This window comes from Rhodnius prolixus, unplaced genomic scaffold (genome assembly GCF_049639745.1).
Source record: "Rhodnius prolixus isolate KJV_2025 unplaced genomic scaffold, Rpr scaffold_22, whole genome shotgun sequence".
In the NCBI taxonomy this organism is placed as follows: Eukaryota; Metazoa; Arthropoda; class Insecta; order Hemiptera; family Reduviidae; genus Rhodnius; species Rhodnius prolixus.
In genome coordinates, this window is record NW_027411617.1 from 1,923,275 (window position 1) to 1,951,241 (window position 27,967).

The following is a 27,967-nucleotide window of genomic DNA, read 5'->3' on the forward strand; positions in this document are numbered from 1 at the left end:
TTCTATTCCCAACTGGATACGGATACTATTTGGAATTAACCTGAAGCTATATTAAAACTTTCCTGTAGGCCGCTTGTATAACGAAAAATTAAGTGCAAAAATTAATTTGTTTTTTGATTGGTAAACAAATTAATATTTTCCTGACGAGGAACCAACCTAATCCCTGGTGCTCTTTTTGAAAAATATAGGTGATTTCAGAGCTCATAAAATTTTCTATGCAACTTTCAGTGTTCGAAATAAAACAAACGTTTTTCTAAACAACTAGTATTAAGTCTAAGAATATTTTGTAAGATTTCATCATTCGCAGTAGCGTGCTCAGATTTTCTTCTTGAACCTATTTCACTCATTCCTGTCACAGCACTAAGGTAGCTAAACTTCTTTTACAGTTTCTCATGAATACAGTAATCTAATTTTAGTAGCTAGTATTTTATTAATTATAACGTACAAAGCATTCTGTTCTTTATGGCCTCTAAATAGCAAAACAAAACCAACTAAGGAAGCATATTTGCAACAAAGGGTTCCGTCTACTTGCTGGAAGGATTCTTCCGCATTTTCCGGGTACATCATTTAATTAAAGAAGTCGAACAAGAGAGATCCTAAAATATAACCACTTTGAACACCACTTTAATCAACCACTCCACAAAATCTGTTGTTTTTGCCGTACAAAGGTAGTAATCTAGTAATAAAGATTAGTAATCAACAAGTCCTGTCACAGAATTTCGTATTTCTTGGCAACAGTAGCGGACGTGAAGAATTGTCTAAATCTACTTTAGATATTTCTCTACAGGTGTCCTTATGTTCTTATATTCCGAACGGAGAAGATATTTTCTATTATTAAAAAACAAAGCCAGTAACTAGGAATGGATTAAAAGAATAAAGACCATGCAATATAAGTTTGGATATTCTAAGATCAATACTCATACAATACACAAATCAGAAAGTAACCTGAAATAAATAATACAAATCATGGATAAATTATCGCTCAAAAGAAACAAAAAATCTTTATAATATATATTTCGTTTTTTTTGTTTTGTTTTTTTGTAGCCACTTAAACAATGAAAGCACAATAAATAATGATCAAAAATATTTTTTTTTTTTTACATACACTATTAATGTTAAATTCCACTTTCATATTCCGTATGTTACAGATATTTACACTAATTACAAAAAAAGCTTTACATATCGAAAAAAATAATTAAGAATCTTAAGTTTATATTTTATCGAAACATTTTCAATACAATATTATTATAACATTATATAAATATAGTGGTGTTATAAATTTCAAATTTTATTTTATTTTTTATGAAATGCCATCAAATTATTCTAGCCACAAACAATTACAATTAATCATCTAGAAATAGAAAAAAAAAAATCACTAACTGACATTTCACAGTACAACACAACCTGGATTCCCAATCAAATATTTATCAAAATATTTTATCACAATAATTAATTTTGGAAAGTATGACAAATTCGAATTAAAAAAACAAAACAAAGGGATGAATAATTTTTATCTGAAGCTGAACCAGTGATTAAAAAATTTTTGTTTAGCTTTTTTCTGTTTTTTTTCAGAACATATTTAGAGTTTGGCAGTCTTTTTTAAAAATCTTCAGAAGCAACCAAATAAAAGATTACCAGCCGAAATGTGAGCTTGGAAAAAGCTGAATTGAGAAAACGAAAAAAAGAGAAGGATGTGGGGGAAAAAAGAAGAAATATGGTGATAAACGAGGCAATAATGGCCCCCAAGTCGTTGTTACATCAAAGAGAAGAAACGTCATTGTCATCCATTACGGTGAACACGAAATCTATCTCCATAAACTTACGTATGCTAGAAAAGATGGCATTTATATTCGAGTTTAGTAAAAACAGGGATTTCTAGAAATACGATCTGCTATTCTTCTTAAGACAAGGATAGTTGAGAAGTGGATTTAATGGTTCCTCGTAGAGTGCCTCACTACTTGAAACAAATCTCGACGTTTCAAACGAACACACAAAAGCTTAACAAAAAACTAAATTTACTACCACCTCTGGGAAGCTGGGCAAGACCGACGAGGTTTTGGGCACGGTAGGGCCCAATTCCCCATAGAAGAGTATCAGAAATAGGGAAATAGGGCAGTCATCAGGACTACTCTTGCTCTCTTTGCATATATAGTTAATCTACGCAGATTCTTCAATTAGGGGAAATGGTAAACATGTCACTAAATAAAATTAATAAGAAAAAGATTTTGGTAAAATTTTCTCTGAGATACAAGAGCCACAAAAGAGGATGAAAATTCAATGGCGCTAGCATTTTGTTTATGGGACTCGGCGAAAATCAAGAAAAGAACTCAAAAACTACACCTGCTAAATAATTAGATGAAAAATTTACTGAATAAATGAGAAAAAAAAGTAAATTAAAAGAATCGACAGGAATTTTCAGAAATAAAAGCTAACATAACTTCTTGAACAACTCAATTTTCTCAGATTTACACAAGAAAAAAAAAATTATATATAATATTTCCAGGCTTAGAAGCCAGTAGTAATCAGAAACCACCTGAAGGATCCGGGATGAAACTGGTAAGGCATAAATACGTTGTCTCAATTCATAGGACTTATATCTAAGAATGGATTTCTAGTCAAATTTAGCCCTTTTAGTTATAAATATAATAAGTTTAAAAATTTGAGAATTAGATGAGACTGAATAGACACTGACATAAACATGACAATTTTATAAATACATTATTGAATAAGGCTGGGCATTACTATTTTAATTAAAAACGAAAAATGAATTACATTCTAGATATATAGAAAATCCTGTTTAGATTCTCCTAGTTAGAAAAGTTTTTAAGTATCCATCTACAACTTTTTTTAAGTACATTAACCTCAACCACGTGACTTAATCCATAAACATAGAAGTATGATGGAAAATAAATCAGGTGTGGACCTCCCCACAACTTTCTCTTTCTGTTAAACTCACAGTGACGTATTCCTGAGGAAGATAGGAAGAAAAATAAAAATACAGAATCCGTATCTTGACAATATTAGTTCTTTACATGTGTAAATGATTGTTAGGCCAACTCGATGGACTGGATGGTAATAGAATAGCGTATAGTAGTAGAAGTTTGCGAATAATGCTAAAATACTAGGTTGAGACTTGTCACAGAAACAAAAGTAGCAAAGAAATTCAGGAAATGGTGCTTCGTTCAGTGATTAAATTTCTTACAAAAGTCTTTAAAAAAGGATTGCTGAAGATAGTGGTGATGCCCCTTTCTACCACCAAGTAAAGTTACGTAGAAGCAGTTTAAATTCAAATTGAAGACGACTACCTCCGTAAAGGATGGGAGATCTGCCGAAGCATTTTCAGAAGAAATGCATTGCAAAGAGAAGGCCATGATTTTTGGATGATCGTCAGTTAAAAGTGATGAATTAGACATTTAAGTAGGTGTATTTACTATTCCCATCATCATCCTTTGTTGATGGCCAATGGGCATATGCGACAGCTCAAAAATCTTGCAAGTCACCAGCTGTTACCAGGGTGTGCGACTTCCATGAAGTTTGACAATTCACTCAGAGCTGGATCTAGCGCAGCAGACTATTTGGTAAGCACCAGTACTGCCCTAATGGAGTCCAAGGGCATCAGTTCATTGTAAGTGAAATGGTATATGTAAATTTAAAAATTAAAAAAGATGAAATACATTGAAACCTAACAAGATCAATTTTTCCTCAACAATTTGTTTTCATATTCGGGAGGATATTTCACAGAACACTAGTTCTAGAAAGAAGTTGGAAGAAAAAATGCAACCACTCATTGACAAGAGTAAAGAATGGTTTGATATAGTTCAGGGCAGAGCTGTACAAAAGGAGACTCTCACCCTTCAACCTTCCAATAGTAGACTAGGAAGTGATTAAGAAGATAAAGTAAACAAAGTATCAAAAATTTCTTAACAGAAATTTGGTCCCATTTAGTTTAAACGTTCAAACCAAAATGTGCCGCTTTTCGCTTAATAAAACAAGTTCTTTTTTTTTTGTTTTTTTAAAGAATTACTGTAAATTAGAGCTACATAGCTTTCAAAAAAAGTTTCACATTTCTCTATAACAATTATGAAAAAAAATCCACGGCTGAAAAAAAAATTTCAAGTTATTCAAATATCATCTTTCCACAAGAAGTTCAGTCTGAAAATAAGTCAGACCAAAATATATTTCCTTTTAGAATGCCCAGCCTAAGGATGTCAAAAATAGTATGATGAATACAATCAATTTATATGTTAGCATAATTATTATCAAATACTTGATAAAATAAATGGAAATATTTTTAAAAAATTTATAAAGATAATTAGTATTTAGAGAATATTAGGAAAGCTGTTGCGGAGCAGACTTTGTAGGCGTGGCCGGAGTTAGACCCATGGTTTTACAGACCCAGCCAGCAATGTCCACATCTTCACTTTCACATCTGCGTACCCAGTCGTGATTCTGCAAAATTTATGATATTAAAATAACCCAAAGATTCAAGAACTTTGTTTCTAATTGAATCAACCGACAAAAAGTAAAAATTTTGGCCCCAAGTAACATGCTTGAAAACTTTCAATTTACATTATACACAATAGTAAATTAGTATTTAAATAAGGAAAAATTACAATAAAAGAAAGTTTATTAATACTTATTGACACCATAGTTGTCTAATAGACATGGCACGGTAAAAATAGTGATCATCGACCTCTTGTGATATCGCATCCCGGGTTTGGTTTAAAAGTGATTAAAAAGAGCTTTAATGTGTTAGAAACTGTTATAAGCGCCAACTCATCATACTCAAACTTGCCTTGTGAAGTTTATAGAAATAAAAAACTGGCAATGAAAAAAATGTCTACCTAGTCTAGCAAAGTGTGAAATAAATCTTGAAACATGTACATAAGTTGAGCATTGTAAATGTGTAAATGTCGAAATGAGATTAAGAACTCAAATGTCAAGTCCTAATATCTCCTAATATCTATCTGTAATGTTCACATACCTACGAAATAGTTCTCAAATAAAGTGTATCTGGCACGACAGAATAAAATAAGGAAGATAGAATTATTTTAAAAAATAGATTACCATTAGAGTTTTTAGATCTGCCCTCTCCGATGGATTTTTCTTCAGACATCTATCTACAAAATCCTTAAACTCATCGGAAAAGATACCGGATGGCAGTTTAGGTGGAGGTTCGTTTACAATGTAATCAAGTAGCTCGAAAATTGCCATAGGACGTGGTCCGCTTCCATTTCCTTGAAAAGCGAAGTCTGCTTAGGAAATAATGGAAATAATAATTATGTCTATACAGATAGTGATGATAAATCATCAGAATAAATACAAAATTCTGAGTAAAGAATGAATTACCTTGATGCACCGGCGAAGAAGCTGTTGGGTTCTGATTTTGACTCTGACTTGGAACTTCATCATCTCCATTGCCGCTGGAGCCGAATATCGCCGCTAAGGTTTTAGCATCCGGTGGAGGAATAGGATACATGCCTATAGCCATTTCTACCAAAGATAGACCAAGTGACCATATGTCAGACTGTACGGAATAATGTGTTCCTTGAAGTCTTTCTGGCTGAAACATAAATATATGTCGTCAGTGGATAAGTACATGCTATTGGTTAGGTACATAAGCTACCGCCAGAGAGAGAGAGACCTTAAAAACAGAGGCTCCAGTGCTAGCTGAAGTGGATCTCATTACTTCTTTTGATACAAACGAAGACAAGGGATTAGTCTGAACACCGAGTGAACTGGCTGGCTAGTTTAATTTTTAGGAAATGCATGTTCTCATTTTATTACTTATCTTAGATAAAATGTTCTTTAAATATAATTCAATAGTTAGCTAACACTTATTTTTCATTTGTTTGCTAACTCTGATTGTAGAACGTGAAATTTTAGCAATTCTAAGAAATTATTGGAAAAAGCGTTGACCTGCAACTTAGCCTACCAGGAAACATTACATTTTACTACCTTACAGAGTCAAAACATCAAGAAAGGAACAAAACTTGGTTCGAAAAGAGAAGTGAGAAATATTATCAAATCTGCAATAATAATTGTCTCCATCAACTTACCGACATATATGACCTTGTACCGACAAAAGAGTTAGCCATTGAATCAATAAGTTGCCCCGAAACACCAAAATCACATATTTTAATCTCTCCGCCACTATTTACTAGAATGTTGCTCGGTTTTACATCACGATGCATTATAGCATGTTTATCTCTGAGATAATTAAGTCCTTTAAGCACCTGAAAATTTAAATATACATACATGTACAAATTTAACAACGTGGTACATTTTTACTATAACATGGTTTATAGAGAAACTTCACAATAGAAAGTATAATTTTAATTTAATGGGGTACCCAAGAGCCGAGACCTGGACTTAATTTGGCATTCATGTCCCAAACCTAACCTTTGTTCCTTCCCCTAATAGCGTCACTGTTGCTTCATCTTCGGTTCACAGTTTATTGAACCTCAAATCGCTAGCCGTGAGAGAAGAGAAATATTGTCGCCGTAATATAATTTATACAGACGTTTTCCAGGTTCTAATGTGCACCTCTTTTCCTACCTCTAGTCACCCAACTCATTATCGCATACAGCATTAACAGACGTAAGATAATTAGAGGATAATGTACATCCTTGACATCGGAATTTATTTTCAAGGATTTAGAAGTAGCAGTAGAAAGGTAGTCGTATTTTGTTTGTGTGCTACATGACTTGGTTCTTATGAACCTGTTCAATTCAGCTAAAAAAATAAACATAAATGTCATAAAATAACAACCTACAGCGGAAGTGATTGTTCCGAGTATGGATTCCGGTATCCTACTAGCCTTCTTGAGAATTAGATCGAGTGATCCTCCGTCCATGTATTCCATGCAAATGCTAATTTCTCCATCACTAATGAATGAAAAAAAAAAATTTATTAGGATACTTTTTTAGTGTAAAACAACATTTTGGAGTATAACTTTCAAATATTCACCTATAAAATGCTCCATAAAAGCCGACTATATGAGCGAAATTGCATTCATGTAAAACTTTCAATTCTCTAATTATTTGCTTCTTAATAGCAGGCTTAACTTCCAGATGAATTAGCTGAAAAAATAAATAAATAAATGTTATTTTCAAGAAAAAAAAAAATGACCTAATACCTTCTTGGTCAAAAAAATAATATAAAAGATCTTTTTGAACCTTTCATATTTCAAAAAAATCCTTTCAATATGCGAAAATTTTCAACTAGAGTGCTGCCATATTTTATGCTCATACGGAACCACTTTAGAGTTGAGCAAGCGGAGAACATACCCTTTCATCTCATGACGGATCGGGTGAGGAGATAGTTCAGAATTTTAGAGGGGAACAGATTAATCGATCAGCGGTAAATCTTATATGGCTCAAATACGGTTCTAAATTGTTCTAGACTCGGCTAATGTTGTGGTTTTTCTTTGCGGTAGCAATATGGGCCTGTAAGAGATTTGGCCCTTCCCCTTAAAGGAATGCTAACCAAACAACAAACCATCGCTAGAATATTGAAATACATACTTGAATATAGCCATCGAATGATTAAAAAACTGATAATGAATTTTGATAGGCCATGGAAATAGTCACGCATTTTAAATGAGCGGTCGGAATGTATTGCAACAATACTTTACATACTATGGACAGCACTGGTCAGATACAAAAATGTATATACTCAACTACATCTTTAAATGCGGAAGCAAACCTTTCTAGCCATTATCAGTCCACTTGATTTGTGCTTGACTTTCATGACAACTCCACCATTTCCTGCACCTAGTTCACCCAATTTTTCAAAATCATCATCACTCAATTCTCCTATCTTCTCTTTTTGGCATAGAAAGAATTCCATTCTCTTTCTTTGAGTGTCATCCATATCTAATTCCTCTAGGCGTTCTTGTAACACTTCTATACTTGTTTTACCAACTAATGTACTTCGTCTACCAGAACAAAAAATAAAAACCATGCAAATATTTGTTTGTAAAGAAAAGCATAAATAAAATTATTCTATCAACATAACTTACTCAGACGCCTCGGTTTTCGGCGTTGATATTGATGGTGATAATGGGGCAGCTTCAATTGATCCAGGTGGTAGAGTTAAATTCAATTTATTTTTTGACATTATTTTTTAAAAAATAAACGTTTTATTGTGGTCGTAATATAGATTTCTAGTAAAACTTTGTAATGAAACTTTTCCAAAGCTTTGTTCTGTTGCTAATGCTACCGGCAATCTGCCACTACCGATGAATTTGGCTACGTGTATATTAAAACTTTCATAGTTACTTAACATTTCTTCAACAAACTTAAAAGAAAATTCAACATACTTCTTGTAGAAAAATACAAAATATGATAAGGAACAATTGTGAAACTGTTATTTACAAGTGTTTAGTGAAGAGCACAGATGTGTCGCTGCTAAAATCAATTGCTCAACATAATTACTACTGAACCAACCGAACGAACACTCCAGCATAAGTACATTATCACTAAATCCTTTTTCATATAATCCCAGCCGGATATAATAAATAGCAGGTTTGTTTCTCCTGGAAAACTTGTCAGATAATTTCTCAGTTTTATTTAAATAAAAGTTTCTATTTAAAAAAAAAAAATTCCTTAAACTTTATAGGTTGTTTCATGTTGACGTATAAAATGACAGAATTCGTTTCGTAAAGCGGACCCCCCCCTTGAATGAATATTATGTATAATTTGAAATACTAAAGCACTTGCTCAGATAAGATTCATTAAATAATACCCTACAAAGGAAAATACTACTTTAATTATTTTCTAAGTAACGTAATAAATTATTTTTCAAATATGAAAAAATTACCAGTTTAATACAAAGAAAGGACGGAAAAGATCCAAACTAAAAAGATAGCTTTTTTAAATTATATTAAAACAAAATGTGCTCGACAATATTAGCAAGGTGAATATCAAGTGGTTCTACTAAATATCAATTACTGTTGAAATAGAACAGGTTATTTTTACTTTAATTTATTTTAAACTCCTGATGAATACCTTGATTACAAAATCTATTATAATCGATTTTAATTAGCCGCAATTTACATACATATGTTATTGCATTTTAATGTAACTTACTTAATTTGTATAGTTGATTTCTGTATTGAACATGGAACAATTAAAAAACTAACAAATTTCTGTAAAAAGCCACCTCCGATTTATTGATCTTGTTCCAATTTGGAATCACTATTTATTAAGTTATAAAAAAAACTTGAGGAGGCAAACTTAAAAGTTCTAAACATTAACTTACTGTCTTTGATTTTATCCATTATAACACGCTTGTTTACTGTTTCCCTGACCGGTTCGTACTTTCATCGAACAACAGAGGTAGATTAATCAGTTTGGAATTGAGATTCCGACTTCACTTAGGTTTACGACTCGCACAACACTTTCTGATTCAACATTCATTTACAGCTTACTTGAACTGAGTATTTGGTCAAATCTTTAATGCTTTCTGAGAATGCGTGTTTAGAGGCAAAAGTAATCCAAAAACTATGATCTTGCGTTCTTACCGTCCTTTTCCATTGCTTTACCAAGACCATTAAAACTTAAGTTCGAAAAACTGGCATGATAGTAAAGATTCCTCTTTTTATGTTTCCAAATAGTTAAAAGAAAGTAAATCTTTCATCCCTTAAAATTTTTTAAGATAGGTAGTTGAAATAATACAGTTTTAATTTTGGCACCTAATTACTTTTTTATTCTATTATAAATGTTTACCTATTTAACAGATTGATATAGTGTTTTTGCAACTATTTTGCAGCTATGATTCAAATATTAGTAACTTTGTATATGAATCTTCACTTACTCTACAAATAAAAGTAAACATTTGCAAATGATTTAACATTATCATTTTAATATTATTTGTGAGATTTGGCAATAAATAAAAACTATAAATGCGGACGTTTCTATATATTTTATATTTTTTCAAGGTCTAAAAATACATTTAAAAAAACGTTCGACTAACATGAAAAAACGAGACAATTATTTAGACTTTTTATAAAATATATATCTACAAATTATAAAAATAAAACTTATATGTAGATGTGCGTCCCTTTATCCCCCAGTCCTATAACATACATCGAATCGTCGGCATTTCAATTTAATTATTGTCGAACCTCATAGATAATTTTAAAAGAATTATTAATAAAGACTATTAAACATCACAACTATTAATTACTTATTATGTAGGATTTATTGGGTTTTATGAGGTTCTATAGAGAAGACCATTTTTCTCTGGTTCTAGGAATTCTTCAACAACGCTGATGACCATTTCTTTTAAAGTGCACTGAAGTGTTTCGGAATTTCTAAAAAAAAAATAAATAATAATAATAAACCCTCATATGACTTCCTCTTTCTCTAAATGTTACTTTTTTTATAAATAAATATTCCTAAAAAATATTTACTTCCACTCAACTAAATGTAAGCGTTGACAGAGTGTAGAATTTCTTTGTAAGAAAAATAATATTCGATATTTTTACATCTAGTTCAGCTGAATTGTATCTAGTTAAACATTCTAGTTGTTAATCCTTAAAATCCCGATGCATTAAAAAGATATCAAAAGCAGAGCATTGATTCTTAAGAATCCAAAATCTATAAAATTACTTCTTTTTACAAAAATGTTACTTATAGGGAGTGGCATTTAGATGGGCCGAACTAAGGCTATTTTATTTAGTGCCCTGATCAACCTCTTTGGCCCTGTTCCAGAGATAATGCAGTCTAAATACTCTGCTGATCCTGTAAGTTTAGTAAAAGGAACGTCTGGTTTCAGGCTTGGTCATATCATCTCTAGACTCAGACTGCTTTAAAACGTATACTAGCAAGTACACTATAATCAAGCCGAACCCCTTTTATTTGGGTTTGCTCTCAGCAATCTGAGTTTAATCAACTTTACAAAACATTCGCTTACAGCTTTAGTAGACCTATAACTTTGAAAATGTGTATCTTTGTCCCACTCGTTGTAATAAAATTAAGGAGCTTTTTTGGGCATGAAAAGTAGCAGTTACAAACCCATGTATTGAATGCATCTAATTAAATCACTTACTGTATTTCTGGATTAGCACACAGTTCTGTATAGTACTTCAACTTAGGTTCCGTACCACTGGTTCTCAAGGTTACTACAAAACCATTATCAAAAGTAAAGGTTACCATCTGGGAGCTGGCGGAGATTGGCAGGGTCGCTTTATTGTCCGGTTTTGTTGAATCGAATCCTGTGGTAAGATCTCTCACTGATATTACTTTGTATTTACCATTCACTAAACATTCCGGATACTATAATCAAACGGATTATATTAACTAATTCTAATATAAAACTTCAATCTACTTTTTTTTAAAAAATTAATTAACAACACTTACAGATTGTAAAGAAAATCCGTTGCATTTTTCTTGAAAATTTCGCAGCCTGTTAAATATTGCTCTAATTACATCAGGTTTATGGCATATGAAATATGAATTATCGCACAAATGATGTCCGTATCTGAAAATAATCATCTCTATTTAAAAAACATAAAAATTATATAAAATTTATGTTTTTTCACGAAGTATAGAAAAAATCCGGTGTATAACATAAATATACTTCCTATAGACAAATTTTTGTAGAAATAAAACTTGGAATTTTAGCAACGAGTGACGACACAGAACGGGCACTTTAATGCCTATACTTTAATGGGAGAATACACACCCACTCTCCTAAAGTGCTATTAACAGAGCTTTCTAAGAAAAATGTTTTTATAATAAATATTGATGATCTCATTCTAGATTCTCATTACAATCTTCTTGTCCGCCATTTAAATACTCGCCACATTCCAGATCAACCTCCAAGTTCATTTGGAGGCTAGTGTAACTTTCAAAATACATATAAGTAGTGTATATTTTACTTACTTGTTGTAAATCTCAGCCAGTTTTTCTGTTAAAGTCAATCCATTATTGTACAAATATGTGGCTAATTCTGCAACAGCAACTGCAGCCGACACACCATCCTTGTCTAGCACCGCATTTCCACACATAAAGCCAATAGCTTCTTCAAAAGCAAACAATACTTCTTTTCCTTCTTTCAATAATTGGTAAGCACGATTGCCCATCCATTTGAAGCCTGTCAAGGTTTCCTTAAAGAAAGAAATGCTTACTTTTTTTTTTTTAAAAAAAAAAAATTAATATTGAAGCAAAATGAATGCTTATTTACTGGAGGTTCCCAATTAGTGTTTGAATTTTCCTGATACTTTCTCCAAAATCTGCAGCTCTCGATTTTTTTTTATTAGAACTTATGAAACTGCATTAGTTGATTTTATCCATTACAGCACGCTTCTTTTTTTTTTTTCTAGTCCATATTAGTTTCTTATTTCATCCAGCGTTAGAAGTTGTTCATTATTTAGATGTAGAGATTTTGACATCAATTCTTATGAATCAATCTCTGATGATGGATGAAAAAGAAAAAAAAAACGAATGCTGGACAAAATCAACACAAAATAACTTTTGTATGAAACATTTTTTCATTTTATCGTCATTCCTCTTGATGTGTAAAAATAATAGAATTATACGTATTGCAATATGTTACAAAATTTACATACCTCAAAACTGAAACCTTCAACCTTTGCCATAGTTTTAAGAATTTTACTGGAAACAGTGCTAGAAATCAAGTAAACATTGCTATAATCATCTTTTGAATGTTTCTTCTTATAAGAATTTATCATCCACCAACCCAGGAAAGCACCGATTTCATTTCCAGTGAATACTTTCCAATTTCTGAAATTATTACCATAAAAAAGAAAATATATAAGTAAATAATAATAATAATTGCCTATTTTCTCAGGCAGGGCTTAAAATGCAAGTACCAATCAAGGGTACCGCGGACGGGGGCGTAAACATGCACTTTACTAGTATCATTTTTTCTATCAAACAAAAAGTAGCTTCGTAGAACTGACGATCTCCCACTTAAAAATCTCCACTTCAAGACAATAACCGCCCAAGAAACTGTACACCTATTTTGTTAAAATAAAATTAAATATAATTTTTTTTTTCTAAAATACAAACTCAGTTTTCTCGGCTACTGCAAGTCTGTCAGCATCCGGATCATTTGCTAATATTATTACGCTATTGTTGCTGTCCGCTGTTTTGATTGCTAAATCTAATGCACTTTTTCCTTCTTCTGGGTTTGGAAATTTTACAGTCGGAAAATCTGGATCTGGTAAAATTTGTTCTTTAACACCAATAAGTTCCTGAAAAATAGGTGTCAAAGTGTTTTTTATTTCTAATGATGGTACTGATGCAATAATAAATATAGCTCACCTTAAAATTAAAAACGCAAAATCTATTTTTAAAAACGAATTTAATGCAAATAAAAAAGATAACCTTAAAATTAGCAACTTTAAATGCTTCCACAATATACGGATATCCAACTCCATGCATAGCCGTGTAGGTTATGCTAAATGGTGCGTCACGATTTTTCTCTCGGTCGATTACATTTCTACTAATAATCTCAAAATAATCATTCATAACCTCTTTTAGAGGATCGACTAATTTCTTATTTCCGGCTAATACAGTTAGATCCCAGGCTCCTTCTCCTGGCTTTAGATTCTCCTCTATACACTTGGTAATACCTTTATCATGAGGTGAGATAATCTGAAATTAGTCATTTAATGTCATAAATCTGAGTAAACTAAAAAAAAAATGACTGCAATATGCGGAAAAGTGGCCAATATGGGTAAGAAAGAACATTGTAATCAATTTTGAAGGGCAAAGAGAAAGTTATAAAGAGGGCTGACAGGATGTTTAAGGAGCTATAAGGGCAAGACGGAAATACAAAATGCTGGACAAATTGTTTAGCTTGTAGAGCATCGAACAAAGTGAATTCTTGCTGAATAATTTCAAAAATTTAGGGCTTTCTATTTGTTTAGTTTGGCTTGAGATAAGGTAAATTCAAAATACATATTTTTTAAAAAGGATTATCTCCTGTAAACGATCCTAGACCACAATACATCTAACTTCTCTGTTCACCCTGCTACTGATGAGTTTTTAACCTTATATTTCAAACAAGTATTACAAACTGTACATTTGTAGTGTTGTGTCGGACTGCCTAATGATAACAAGAAATTAATCAAAACTTTACAGCTACTTACTTGTGCACCGTTATTCCAATATACTTTGTAACCATTATCCTCTTTGGGATTGTGCGATGCGGTAACCATCACACCGGATGCCGCTTGGAATTTCGTCACACCAAACGGTACAAAAGGTGTCGGACAGACTTCTGAATACAGATAAACAGGACAACCAGCTTGCAAAAATATTCCAGCAGTCAGTTCTGCAAAACTATTATCATTTAAGAGGATTATATTTCATAATCATGTTTTTAAAAAAAACATTTGATGATACTGACACAAAGTGGTTAACAAGAAAAAACAACAAACGAAATTATATACCGTTTACTGTTGTGCCTGCCATCATATCCGATTACTAGACCGTTCTTTAAAACTTCTACTGGTTGAGTTAGTAGATACTTAAGCAGTCCCTGAGCGGTTTGTATTATAACAAGATCGTTCATTTGTGAATATCCAGGGCCCATTCGACCTCTTAAGCCAGCAGTTCCGAATTCCATTCTATGTAAAAATAATTTTTCCAGTTCAGCCTTATCATTCTTTGCTAGTAATTGATCAACTTCTGATCGCATTTTCTCATTCTGGGGGAAAAAAATGAACGTTTTTATTTTCTCTTTTTCCTAGAAGGAGGTAACTTTGTGATAGTGTCAAATTTTTGGTATTGAATTCGACAAGACAAATTCTTTTTGAGGTCCTTGGAGCTCAAAAGTGTTTTATATAAAGTGTTCTGTGATAAAAAGTATCTCAAACACGAAAAATCGCAGTATATTAAAATTTAAATTACTTTTAGAATCCCAATATTTAATGGTTAAAATCCCTCACTGGAAGTACTACTTCACTTTGTAGATTTTTCTGCTGGGGGATATGTTCTGTTCTTATGGAGGGTTATTCCTGAAAGGAAGCTCCCGCTATTTCTAAAGCACCCCCTGGAATGTGAGTATTGGTGGTTACCAGTTATGCAAAGGACAAAAATCCACCATAGATTTTTCAACAATTCATCAAATTACGAGGGAAGGCTTTTAGGCCCCTCTCTATCCCAAAAGTACCCTTGAAACTAATTTCCTCGGGAAATGTTTCAAAAAAGTAAAATTATTGCAAAAGGTACAAAAGGTATTAGCATTATCTATAATATAAAGCTTATCGCTAATATTATCTTGAATTGGTTATTACCACGAACGAGAATCGTGACGAATCAAAAAAAAAAGAAATCGTGGAAACCATTTTCAAGAAAATCTCCGAAAACTGAAAAATAATTTCAGTAAAGTGTCACTATTGGTAGGGCTGATTTGGTTCAGTTAAAACCTTATTGATGGGTCTGATAATGTGACCTGAACTTTTTCACATGTTTAGATTCTGCGATCACAAATTATAAAAAAAACCTTAATTTCTTTTTCTTTTTTTTTACTAATGGGTTCTCCTTAAGATATTTCCTGTGATAAAGACATATTGATCGCAGTTGTAGAAACCTAAATAGTGCCTAAGTACACAATAATTACAGCAGACATGTCTCAGTAGCAAACAGAAACTTTTTCTTTTTTTATGAATTATTACTCTCAAGTGACATAAATTTCGGTATTATTATATTTTAAGTAATGTTAAGTTAAATCCTTATTTAAACTTATTATTTTGTAACTTTGCAAGCTTACCTTATTCCACTCGATCCATTCATTTATTTTAGCTGATAATTTGTCATCCATAACTGTGCGATTTGTTGACATTTTGATTTGTCACTGTACAATGCTACTTTTTTGCTTCTATTTTAGCAGACGTCTTATCAGGTTGGCGCAAGATTACCTTTAGAGAGAGAGAGAGAAAAAAAAGAATAACTACGGTGGAGAATTATAAAATATCTGAATTATTAATGTTCAGTTCTCAAATTGTTTATGATGGCAATAAGCAGGAAAATTATATTTCTTGCTTATTTACAGCTCATTAAATAATCATTACGAACTTTTTTATTGTTAATAAAAAAAATTATAATATAATGCTAATCGTCAAATTACCTAGAACTGGTTTTTACTTCTGAGATATATAGATTACGAAATAAACGGTTCTATTATCTTTCTACCAACAGATAAATTATAACAGATAAAACGTTTGTATTTGTCAAGTGACCTCCACAATTATCAATTACTGATTGGATAATCAAGGTGCCATTTTCAACTGCTAATCCAGTATGCACTTTTGTCTCAGAAAACTGATATAATTTTGTCAGTGAATTTATGTGAAAAGATATTAGAGTTATTACTACTTGAAAAACTAATTTGCCTTTTTGATAAGATAAACTCAAAAAACAGTCTACAAGCTTTTTATTTCTCTATAAATCTTTTACTCGATGTCTCGATCCTTTGACTGTCACACTGTTGATATACTGTTTATCAAGACATCCTGACATTAGTCGTTGATTAAAAAGATAAGGCAGACTAATAATCTCTAAGCCAAAAATAATAAGAATAATAATAATAATAGTAGTCAACAGCCATCATTTTAAATAACGGGTTACTGCAAGAACTTAGATAATTACACTATCATTGTCAAAAATATTTAATACTTACTGAAATTTAGAATCGCATTTTCTTTTAACAACTCAGCTGCAATTTAGAATTCAACAAAAAATTCCGGTAGACGAATTTAAACCTCTTAATTAAGTGTATTCGAAGTATATTTCTGAAAACACAAATGTTTAAGTTTACTGCATCATCATATAGTTGCGATATATTGTATAGATTTTAAATTCACGAATTATTAAAACGATATAACAATAACTTTTTTCCTTGATCTTCTGATGATCTTTATCTTAACAAACTAAGATGTTAATCAAATGGAGGATGCGAGAGAAAATAACCTTCTCTTCACATTTCTGTACAATTATATTTTATAATTATCAATAAATTTGAGACTGTTTAGTAAAACGTTACCTCTGTAATTCGAAACTCAAAGACATTGCAATTGCCTCTAATTTCCTTCAAACTTGAGTTATCAATATAAAACTACTGGAGGGGAGTGCTGTTTGCTGTCCATTACATACTACATAACATATTACATAAGAGAAAACAGCTGGTCGGAGTTAGACAAGAATTCAAATATTTCTTATCGATATCGCAGCTATTTTTGTTTGTGTTTGTTTAATTATTTCGTGCCTTCTTTTAATTTTATTTCTTAATTAATGTTTTCTAAATAATTAGTAAAAATCGTTATGCAAAGCGTCATAAACAGTGATTGCAATATATTCCTCCAATTATTACATGCAGACTGTGTAAAATATATTTCTTGCTAATTCACTATACACATCTGAATTTTAATGGAATTACTATCTGTGACTGTTTTTTAGCATAATTTTTTAAATTTAAGTACCCGAATGGAAATTGGGGTCGTTAGAGTTGCTGAGGATAAAGATTTTTCTAGTTTGAAAGAACTTTTAGATAATCATATAGGATGGAAATTAGACTATCACAAAGGGCCAATTAAAGTTTGGACAAAAACACTACCAAATACCAATTTTAAAATGATTAAGGTAAAGATTTTTATTATTTTATGCTTTGACTTTACGAAACGAAAAACAGTTTTCATTTAAGGATCAATAGCAAATACTTTTATTCAAAACTGTTTTTATTTTTTGTCTTAGGTGTTAGCCACATTTACAGACATATCACCTGAAGTCATGTATGATGTATTGCACGATCCAGAATATAGAAAAGTGTGGGATCAGCACATGATTGAATCGCACGACATCGGTTACTTAAATCCTAACAATGATGTTGGATATTATTCGAGTAAGATATTTTTGTTTGTACTTCAATCTTTATAAGTCGTGGTTAATAAAAATTAAGTGATGGGTTCGCATGTTTAAAATTCAAAACGAAACTAATTTGCATTGGTTTTAACACAAATCAAAAAATTAACAGTTAATCTTTTTGCTTTGACTAATGGGAAAATTAAGCTTTTTATTTTACAAAAAAACATGCATCAAAAAAGAAATCGATGTCCATTTTTTTGTTTTTTAATGATTTTTTTGAAGTGCTGACTAACTCATACAACTCATAGAATAGTGAGCTTACCACATAGAGTTGGAACATACAATTTTGGATTAAATCAATTTTCTTCATGTTTATAATTTTTTCCCTCAAGCTTGATATGGGGAAAACTAGCACAAATTTAAGTGTCATAGAAACAAAAATACATAAGTTATAATAGAGTTCCTGTTTTATATTTTTCTGATCATTACAGTGTCATGTCCAAGCCCATTGGCCAACAGGGACTTTGTCTTACAAAGATCTTGGCTTGATCTGGGTTCTGAGAAGTATATATTGAATCATTCTGTCTATCACATTAACTATCCACCAAGAAAAGGTTTTATACGTGCCACATCCTATCTTACAGGTCAAATACTAACTTAATTATAAACTGTTAATTTATGTATATTTTCGACTTGTTAATTTTATTAATATAAAAAAAAAGATTTTTATTAAGTCAAATTTCAAAATACGAATTCTAATTATTAAACTTCTAAAATTGCTTGTGCTGTTGTAAATAATAGATTGCAAAGATATGGTATAGATATTAACCAAGCACTGTGTTAACACAGTTAACTCTTATTTTTTGCATGTTTGAATGCTTTTTCCACTTGAAAATATATCCGGAGCATCGCAGTTTCTTGTAAAAGATGCACGTTATTGATTTTGTTAGTATTTTTGATTTTACATTTATTTGTATATTAGTGTATTCAATAATTAAACTTATATATTATAAAATATCATTGTGAAAAAGAAAAGCTTATTTGTTTTTTAAATTTTCTGCCTTTAATTTATGTAAGACTACAAATGTCCTACTACCTCCCTCATACTTATATAAGCTTATCGCAACTAACCGTGTTGCAGTGAAATTTTTATTATTTTGTACTTATCGACAATTTTTTTTCGCATTAGAGTTTCGCATATCTTTTATTAATGTAGATAACAATATTTTCGACAGCACTATAATTACTCCTTAGGTGACAAAAAATATATATATTTTTAAGTGGAAATTGCGTTCGTAATATAAATACTAATTTTTTTCACGTATCCTGATATTTGGTTTTCTCCTAGAAACAAATTTAATTGTAAAAGATTTAGACCTGTTCGTTCTCTACAATTTTTAAATAGATTTAATATAAAATAGCTGATTTTTAGATCTGAGTTATTTTTACTATTGTACAAAGCACATAGATTATGAATTAGATAAACATAGATACACTTTTTTTTTTATTTAAATATTATTTTATTTTTTCCATTTTTTTTTTAAATCATATGAGAAAAGTAATCGAATATAGTTGGATAGTTTTTTATTTTCGACCATGTTTAAATATCCTTTAAAAAAAAGGTTCAAAAAATGTTTAATTTATAGCGTTGATAATCCCTTTAGGATTTTTAGTGAGAGTGAATTCACACACTGGTGGCTGTAATTTAGGATATATATCACAAACAGATCCTCAAGGCACACTACCACCTTGGCTTGTCAATAGGGTTACACAGATATTTGGCCCTAAGGTAAACAAAATACGCAAATATTCATTCACTATTAGTAAATAAAGTAACTGTTCGCATGGAACCCATTTCTGGGAGAAAAAAAAGTGTCGTAATTAACAATAAAAGATACAAAATGCATAGTTTTCCAAATACACAGCAAAAATATCGATTCATCATAATAGTTTAATTACCTAACTTTTAATACAAAACTACACTTTTTTAAAACAAAAATGCATAAAAACTCAAGTGGCATTTTTAATATACTCTGTGATCACCTTTTCCTGTATATTAACCATGTGCTAGTTGCATGCAGTTTAGTTTCTCATCAAATCAAATCGTATATTATTAAAAAAGCGTTTCCATCAAATCGCAGTCGCTATATAACGAAATCAGCTAATACTTTTTTATTTGTGTAATTGATATCGTACCTGATAATCATCATGTTATAAAGCGTTGAGCTCTCGAAAGTTTTTTGGGAATTCTTCGGCAACATCAACCATCTGATGGAGCTTGAATGTTAGGGAGGTGTGTTGACGTAGAAGGAAATGAGGCGACTGAAGACGCTTAGCAAGGCAAGGTGCTGAGTACAATCTAGTGTTCCTTGAACTCTTTTGCAGTTTAGGCGAAGATCTCGCAAAGTAAAGAGGAAGAGAATCTGCAGACCCACCCACTTGATCAAAGACTGTAGTAAGCGAAGATTTGTTTGGAAACTATAACCAGAAGAGATCAAGTTATAATACATTGTCTGCTCGGAGGGTGCTCGAAATAGTTGGGTCTTCCGTGAGATAGCGCACTTGCATTTAATGTGGGGATGATGGAGACAATTCCTATTCAACTTTCTAAGTGACGATATTGCCGTTTAAAGAAGATTTTGTTTTTAGGATGTTACCGGTTGTTGAAGAAGTATACGAGTAGGAAAAAATTCTACAATAGGAAATCTCTTTGAAGTAACGGATTCGCTAACTTGATAATCTAGCGTTGAATTATCCTAGATCAATAGTGTGACAGAAGATGTTCTTTTACAAAAAAAATCTTAAATCATTTGAACGGAGGTGTTGAACGGGAGGAAGCCTATAAAACATTTGGAATTAAGTCCCATCAGTTCTTGAATTGAAGAAAACTAGCCAAGATGAGATTTATTTCATAGTACTGGGTTCGTTTTGTAGATTGGGTTCGTCGAGTGGCTATGGGTCAGTGTGAAAGTAACTTATTCAATTGGCAGTAATTTTAGCGGCCTTCTAATCTGTAGTGGGATATAGAATAATTATGTTTTGATCATCTAATAAGCAAATAAATAAATTTGAATGTTGTCTGTTATCTAGATGGTTAAAAGTCTACAAAAAGCAACACTGGGTTATCTGGATTGGAAAAGTAAGAACAAACCTCATTGGAAACCTTGGCATTTCCCTGAGCAGATTTGTTCACCTCGTCTAAATCTTGTTGAGGTAATTTCTTGTTTTTACCCCTTTTTATTTTTTCTTTCTTTTGTTGATTTAGTGGTGATTGTACAAGTTTGTAGATATAGTGCAAAACAAGGCGGACCGTCTTGATTATTTGAGGTGTAAATATGAATGAAGCATCTGGTTTCAAAGTAACGTTAATTCCTCGAAAAATTTAGCTGAATTAAAGAAGATTTTAGGTTACTGGCTAGTAGGTTTGCTAGCTGTAAATAATATCTATTAAAGTTAATTTGTTGTTTTCTCTATTCTATGCTGAACTTTCTTTAATATTCTCAAAATTAATTAGAATTGAACAAACTTTTTTTAGTGTCAAATTTCTGATGAAGAAGCAACTAGTAAATTCAGTGAAGAGGAAGAAGATTTGAGTATGTTGAAAACGCCGGTGAAAGGCAAAAAGTCTAAAAAGTAAAGTAATTAATTGTGTTCATAAAAATAAATAAATCAATGAAAAATAACAGTGATAAGTTATTAAACAAAAATAAAATAAATAGCAATTTCATGCTTTCCATTGCAAATAAAAGCAATAAGTTGGCAATCTTCCTTTTTAAACAAAGAAAAACAAGTAAATAAATAATCTAGTCTTTTCTTTTTTTTCTAAGCAAAAGAAATTTTTTGTAAATAATAAGTATACACATATAAATATGTATAAATAGTTATTGGAGAATAAATTGTCCAAACTTTATAGTTTATAAATAACACTAATGAATAATAAATGTTAAATGTTAAATGAAAAAAAAAGAGAATATGTGTGGGCTGTGTTTTATATATAAAATTGTGATTTGTTCTCTACGTTGTCTGTTAACAACAACTCGATCAAGTATAGATCATTAGCGATTTGTTGAAAATTGCGACAAATCAAATTTTGAATTTGGTCATTCAAATTTTGAAAACGGATTTTTTTTTGTTTTAAAACTGTATTTTATAGGTAAAATTATAAAACTAAATTTATTAATTTTGCTAAATTGTTCCGTTCTGTACAGAAAAACATATCGGCCACGAGTGGGAAAATCAGGCGACCACAAAATCGATTGCGCATAAAGTGTTCTTTCATAGCACAATCAATAAGTCTTCACTCGTTTCTAACTCTTCCTTAAATGAACCAAAAATATGTAAAAGTGAGTTATATTAAGGATTTCTTCGAGTTTATTTCGAGTTGAAAATCTCCTTATGTTGTCGCGCGTTTGTACTGGTACAGAAAATCATTTCGTATGGGTTTGTAAGCTATGTTTGATGATAAGCGGCTCTCATTTCATCCATCAATAGAGCGCTACTTTCGTGGTTCTTTCATCTGTAATAAGCTTACCACTCGATTGTTCTCATCAGTTATAATGCTGGATCGAAGACTATGGATCTTTCACAATCCCACATTCTCAATATTTTGGCCCAATCAAACACTTGTGGGTAGCAAATACGGCCCTCTCCACTAAATAAAAGTGTAAGCATGGCTTTGAGCTCAAGAATAAAATGCTTTGATAGTTCCTGCAGAAATTATATAAGAAAATAAACTGCGCGTTTCTAAATTTGCTACCTCGATGGTGGCTAGGCAAGATGATACTTGACCGTTGATATGTTGGAAGATGTCATAAATGATGTAAAGAAAGAACTGATTCCATGCTTCCAGGACGCTAGAAGCTACAGTCAATTAATTTGAATTTCTTAACGTTCGGTGGTGAGGTTCAACGTGATGTTAGTGAAGAACAGTGCAGTGGCTCCAACAGAATCTAGACATTTGTAAATTTCCCTTTGATTTGAATGGGTTATTTTTTTGAACTGTTCATTTTCTTTCATTCCATTCCGGTTTACATTTGAATGACCCTCTGTAAGTGTACAATATTTACCTTACCTTAATTACTAATTATTTTTTATGTACCTGAGGTATTATTAATTGAAGTGTATTTTTTTTCTCAAAAAATGCACTTTTATTGTTGTTTGTTATTCGTCGTTATATAATGTAGTTGTTTGTACTGAAATTGTTGTGTAGACCTCGTATAGCCCAGTGGCCATGTTTTTTGGTGTTAAGTGTTGGGGTCCAGGCGCCCAATCTTGTATCTAAATTCCACATACTGAAGTTTATTTTGGTTGTTAATTATTTTGGACAAGTATAGTAAAATTACATATTTCTAAATATTTTTTAGTTAATTTTGTGCTAATTTATTATTTTTAGAACCAAGTCAAACTTTTAATGAAATTTGAATCAAAGGAAATACATTTCTCTTAATGTTCTTAGTATTTTTATAGTTGTTTTTCAGTTAAATTTTGCTTCTTGGTCTCACCTTTCACAACACTTAGTCAATTTCAAAAACAGGGTTTTTGGAATTTTATAATGCGTATTATTATTTTTTTTATTCGCGGAGTTGTCATAAATATAAGATATATTATTTACCAACTCTGGGTTTTCTAGAAAATTAGAAGAATATTTCTGTTGACTAATTTAGAATCTCTTTCTTATGATAAATAAGTTTGTTTTTTTTCTGTAATGCGTCTTTCACACCATTAGTGTTTTTACTCGAACAGCAATTTCTGTATGTAAAATCTCCTTACTTTTCCAAAATGTGTATTGAAAGAAAGTTTGTGCGCCATAATGTTTAACTTGAGTTTGGAGAAATCGTCATGTTAAGAAAGGATCGATATCTTCCTACATCTCACAACTGAGCTCTCACCATACCGGCAAGAAGGTCTAGCAAACAACTTTTAATCGATATTCGCTCTTTTAAACAACCAAGAGCCCATGAAAAGTTACATGGTATCAGCGGCGATTTCCTGGTCTATCAGCTTTTAGGTTTAAATAAGGAAAAACCTATTGGTGTGAATAGAAGCCTTAAACATTGATACTTTTTAATTGTCTAAGTTTGTTTGTTTTGGCTTAATTTGATTCGACTTTTTTTTAAAGTAAAATTCTCGTGCTTAAAACATTTTCTAATTTAATTGGAATTTTGATTTCTAGTTTTATTTTATTGATTCCAATAAATGGATTATTGAAAATAGTTTTAATTACTTGAAGTTTGTTTTTTAATAAAAATAAATTGAAAACTTGAAATATTTTTTTAAATAATTGGATTCATTTATCGTTTTAAAAATTAAACAAAGTTTGGAATTTTTCACCAGTTAAGTTTAACTTCTTTTAATGGTTACAATGCCTTATCTACATATTTGTGAAGTCTCAGGAGCATTAAGCTGATTTGAGTAGTTAATTTTAAAAACAACCGCCAAAAACTGGTAATTATATTTTCATTAAGAAATTTTATTTAATATTTTTTTTTTGCCTAATCAAATTAAATAATCAACACTGTTATTGTTTGAATTTTAAAAAGTCAACATAAAATAGCGTGATAGATTTCAACCTTTCTGTGCGATGACTTTAGAATCCTATCTAAAGTTCCATAAGATGTTGTTTATTATTAATTATTAGATTATTATTATTAATAATTGCCTCGAACTTTTTTCCAAACTATTATGTACATATATGTACATATGACTCTGGATTCACTAAAGAACTTGCTGTCTACTCATTAAGGGAAGGTTACAATAATGTTTGCAATGTACAATCAATTAACGATTAACGTTATGATTGGTTGAAATCTTTGAAATAATGCTATCTGATTGGAAGTTGACTTCTATTTTATTCAAAAAAAGACTAACTTTCTCATCTATCACTTACCCAAAGCTCAAATATTTGACAAACTGAGGCTACTCTTGGAGCAAAAGTTTACAGTTTTTGCCGTATAAATATACATTAATATGGTGCTAAATGTAAGCAGATATTAAAATAAAAACTTTTATTGCAATTAATAATTATATTTAGTTTTTGGCTGTATCAAAAATGCTTACTTTAATTAATACATTTACCTCAATTTATTTCTATAACCATGAGGACATTTTTCTTTAATTAAACAGCCTTACGTAAAATTTAATAAACAATATTAATCATTAAAAAAAATTTAGAAGAAATATACAATAAAATACACAATATTTATTTTTTAGAATTGTAATAAGGATGTGATATCAAAACCAGTAGTGTTTTGATGAAGATTCACATAGATCTTCGTCTCATCTGTTCTAAAAATCTTCACTTTTTATCAAATAAATAAATTTATAGACTAAATATAGGCCTAACAGGGTTGTTAGAACTAATATTACAAATAAATAACTACAAGTATGGCACAAAATTTGTGAACTTACTTTCTTAAAAAAAAAAAATTAGGTTATAATTTTGTGTAACAAATAATTAGAATATAGGAAATTCAGTATTTTCTATCCTTTCTGAATCTATCTACAATATCAATATAATTTAAAGCTGTATTAATCGCTTACTTCCTTCTTATGTATCTAATAAATCTATTTATAAGAAATCTTCAAAGAATTTTGTTATTTTTCAATGATGTAAAGTTTGTACCCAAAATGTTTGACTGTAAAATGTGTTATTAACCATTTCTTGATGATTAATCAGCCTTTTCCTTGAATAGTGACTATAATTGCCAAATGGTTAGCATTTGACCTTTATGACCAGTATTTAATTCTCAGGATGGAGGAAATAGACATTATAACAAAAAGCAAGTGTTTTGAAGGATGAGTTTCTTATGCAAACCAGTGGCAAAATCATGGGAGGGTCCGCATAAAGAATATTAATATTTGATGAAGATTCACATAGATCTTCGTCTCATCTGTTCTAAAAATCTTCACTTTTTATCAAATAAATAAATTTATAGACTAAATATAGGCCTAACAGGGTTGTTAGAACTAATATTACAAATAAATAACTACAAGTAGGGAAGGGATTAGCTGAGTGGTTAGCGAGCTGGACTCCCACGCGGAGGTCCCGGGTTCGAATCCAGCTGCTGACCCCTTAGATTTTCTCTTCCTAGGAGCTTCTTACAGCTCACTGTCCGGTGATGGACAGTGTTGTCTGTAACGAGAGAACACTGTCCGGAGGCCGGCAGTGCACTGAAAAAAGCTCCGGGCGCCAATAACTATAGATGTTGACGCGCCTTAAATCATTAAAAAAAAAAAAAATAAAATAACTACAAGTATGGCACAAAATTTGTGAACTTACTTTCTTACTTATCATTAAATTTATTGATTCACTTCAATATTTCAGCATCAAACAAAACACTTGATAGCTCTAACCTAATAACTTTTGCAAGCTGATATATTCTAAAGCTCTTTGAAATGGTTAATATTCTATGCTTACCAAAGAATTGTGGCCCTGATTTAATTTTATTTTCTTTTTTATAACCAAGAATTTTCATTTGCTATTTTAACCTAATTTTGTACTGCCATTTTTCATAATCATTACACTTAAGTATTACTAAATCTTTATCCTAAAATTGTAATCTTTATATGGAAATCATCTCTTTCTAAAAAAAACAAAAAAAAACCCTTAAATGTATCTATCAATTTCTTCCTCTTTTTAAACAATTTACTTTTTCAAAAACATTTAAGTAGCTGTTTACAAGGATGAATAATGTACCTATTCTAGTTTATTGTAGACCAAATTGTATACACTAGATTTACCAAGTGGTTAGACTACATTGTAATAATTCCCCCCCCCCCCCAACTGAAATAATTGTTTATACAATGATAGTATGCCTAGACTGTGTTAAGTTTATTGAATACAAATATGTAAATTGTTTGAGTGAAGAATATGTCAAAAACGAAAAGTACTATTGATACTATTTTCGCTTTTGTCAATGTTCTTTCGGCGGAAATCAATCACTAGCTAGGATCACTTAATTGATGCGATTTATCTAGTTCTTTTTTTTCTCGTAAAGTCCAATCTTTTTCCTTGAATTTCGTACACTAATTACTTACCTAGATTAGATTAGAAATGGGGTTGTCTTTTGTTCCCCAGACATGGCACCCAGAAAAAGGCATCGTGCCAATCCTTCTTAGGTGTAATAGGAGAACCTCTTATTGCAAGATTTAGGGTTTTTTTTCATCAGTCGTTTTTTGCGTATCATATTTTCAGATCTTAAGATACCAGACATCTCTACCAGAAGCGTTTACTAACCATTGCACACCAATCAAACATTGAGTTTCGTCCATTCCGTGCCTCAGTCTGTTCAGAACTGGAAAAAAATTTGATGCAAAGTTCTAAGTCTATTGGCTTAAGTTTCGTTAATCCTGGTCTGATTTATCTGACTTAATGCTTTTGCGTAGGATATCCACTTATTTACCATCCAATGATATTGCAATCGCTAGTTTACGCAATGCGACCTTTGACGCTGATGCCAGAGATTATATATATACACATAAATGATTAGTGGGAAAATCCTAGAAATTTTAGAGAGGAGATGTTTTTACCTTCTAGACTTGCAAGAGTTGGCACAATAAGCCTCTTTTGGAAGCAGTACTGGAAACAGAACCCCGCCTCATATTGTAAACGACGGTTTTTAGCATAAGTCCAAAAAATATGTAACTGCAACATTGCCGAATTGATTTTTCAGCTTAATTGTCTCGAAATATGCCTGTCACTTGTAATTGAAATATTTTTTCCATGGAAAATGATTTGTTGCTTTTCCCAAGAAAACAGCCATGTTAAACGATCTATATCACTTCTTGCTTCCCCCCTCCTTTTTCTTTAAATTAAATAACCTGCTAAGTTCAGTTCTTCCATTGGATTAAAGAAACCTCCTTAACAAAATTCGATCCAGGTACATTTGGTAAATGCTGTGTATATTATAAGTAAATTGTCTTTCTAAAATAAATGAATAATAAAATATCTCCAGTTGTAAGCTGAAAATGACTGTATCATTAGTTAAACAAATAAATTTTTGTATTTAAAATGAAGTTTTTTGTATTGTTTAACTTAGTTGGTCAAACTGTTGAATCTGTTTGATTTAGAATAAATAATGCGCAATTTTTAATGTAGTACTACGCTCACACTTTATACTTGAATTATG

At 31.1% G+C, this 27,967-nt stretch overlaps 3 protein-coding genes across 13 annotated transcripts; 1 reads left to right on the plus strand and 2 right to left on the minus strand.

The window, feature by feature from the left end:
* Positions 1 to 994: 994 nt before the first annotated feature.
* Positions 995 to 8,800, minus strand: LOC141457548 (dual specificity mitogen-activated protein kinase kinase dSOR1-like). 3 transcript variants are annotated; one of them, XM_074134701.1, is made up of 8 exons: positions 8,024 to 8,800; positions 7,708 to 7,939; positions 6,970 to 7,082; positions 6,776 to 6,887; positions 6,060 to 6,236; positions 5,350 to 5,563; positions 5,068 to 5,255; positions 995 to 4,449 (listed from the first exon to the last, which is right to left on the minus strand). In XM_074134701.1, the coding sequence occupies exons 1-8, from the start codon at positions 8,119 to 8,121 to the stop codon at positions 4,330 to 4,332; spliced, it is 1,254 nt and encodes a 417-aa protein (XP_073990802.1). In that variant the 5' UTR covers positions 8,122 to 8,800; the 3' UTR covers positions 995 to 4,329. The 3 variants fall into 3 exon arrangements, with proteins under 3 accessions (XP_073990802.1, XP_073990804.1, XP_073990803.1); XM_074134703.1 differs by having other exon boundaries at positions 5,068 to 5,237; positions 8,024 to 8,796; XM_074134702.1 differs by having other exon boundaries at positions 5,068 to 5,252; positions 8,024 to 8,791.
* Positions 8,801 to 9,908: 1,108 nt separating this feature from the next.
* Pgm2a (phosphoglucomutase 2) lies at positions 9,909 to 18,184 on the minus strand. 7 transcript variants are annotated; one of them, XM_074134686.1, is made up of 12 exons: positions 18,163 to 18,184; positions 16,660 to 16,771; positions 15,751 to 15,898; positions 14,429 to 14,685; positions 14,126 to 14,318; positions 13,359 to 13,628; positions 13,041 to 13,225; positions 12,578 to 12,752; positions 11,892 to 12,115; positions 11,367 to 11,487; positions 11,056 to 11,282; positions 9,909 to 10,318 (listed from the first exon to the last, which is right to left on the minus strand). In XM_074134686.1, the coding sequence occupies exons 3-12, from the start codon at positions 15,820 to 15,822 to the stop codon at positions 10,216 to 10,218; spliced, it is 1,827 nt and encodes a 608-aa protein (XP_073990787.1). In that variant the 5' UTR covers positions 15,823 to 15,898; positions 16,660 to 16,771; positions 18,163 to 18,184; the 3' UTR covers positions 9,909 to 10,215. The 7 variants fall into 7 exon arrangements, with proteins under 7 accessions (XP_073990787.1, XP_073990789.1, XP_073990791.1 ...); XM_074134688.1 differs by lacking the exon at positions 18,163 to 18,184 and adding an exon at positions 17,023 to 17,165 and having other exon boundaries at positions 14,429 to 14,605; XM_074134690.1 differs by lacking the exon at positions 18,163 to 18,184 and adding an exon at positions 17,023 to 17,165 and having other exon boundaries at positions 14,126 to 14,310.
* LOC141457549 (START domain-containing protein 10-like) lies at positions 17,187 to 27,854 on the plus strand. 3 transcript variants are annotated; one of them, XR_012460410.1, is made up of 7 exons: positions 17,189 to 17,618; positions 17,730 to 17,877; positions 18,332 to 18,484; positions 19,505 to 19,629; positions 20,931 to 21,053; positions 21,376 to 24,818; positions 25,050 to 27,854. XR_012460410.1 is itself a non-coding variant. In XM_074134704.1 (6 exons), the coding sequence occupies exons 1-6, from the start codon at positions 17,463 to 17,465 to the stop codon at positions 21,475 to 21,477; spliced, it is 807 nt and encodes a 268-aa protein (XP_073990805.1). In that variant the 5' UTR covers positions 17,189 to 17,462; the 3' UTR covers positions 21,478 to 27,854. The 3 variants fall into 3 exon arrangements, 2 of the variants coding, with proteins under 2 accessions (XP_073990807.1, XP_073990805.1); XM_074134704.1 differs by having other exon boundaries at positions 21,376 to 27,854; XM_074134706.1 differs by lacking the exon at positions 18,332 to 18,484 and having other exon boundaries at positions 17,187 to 17,618; positions 21,376 to 27,854.
* The last annotated feature ends 113 nt before the right edge of the window (positions 27,855 to 27,967 follow it).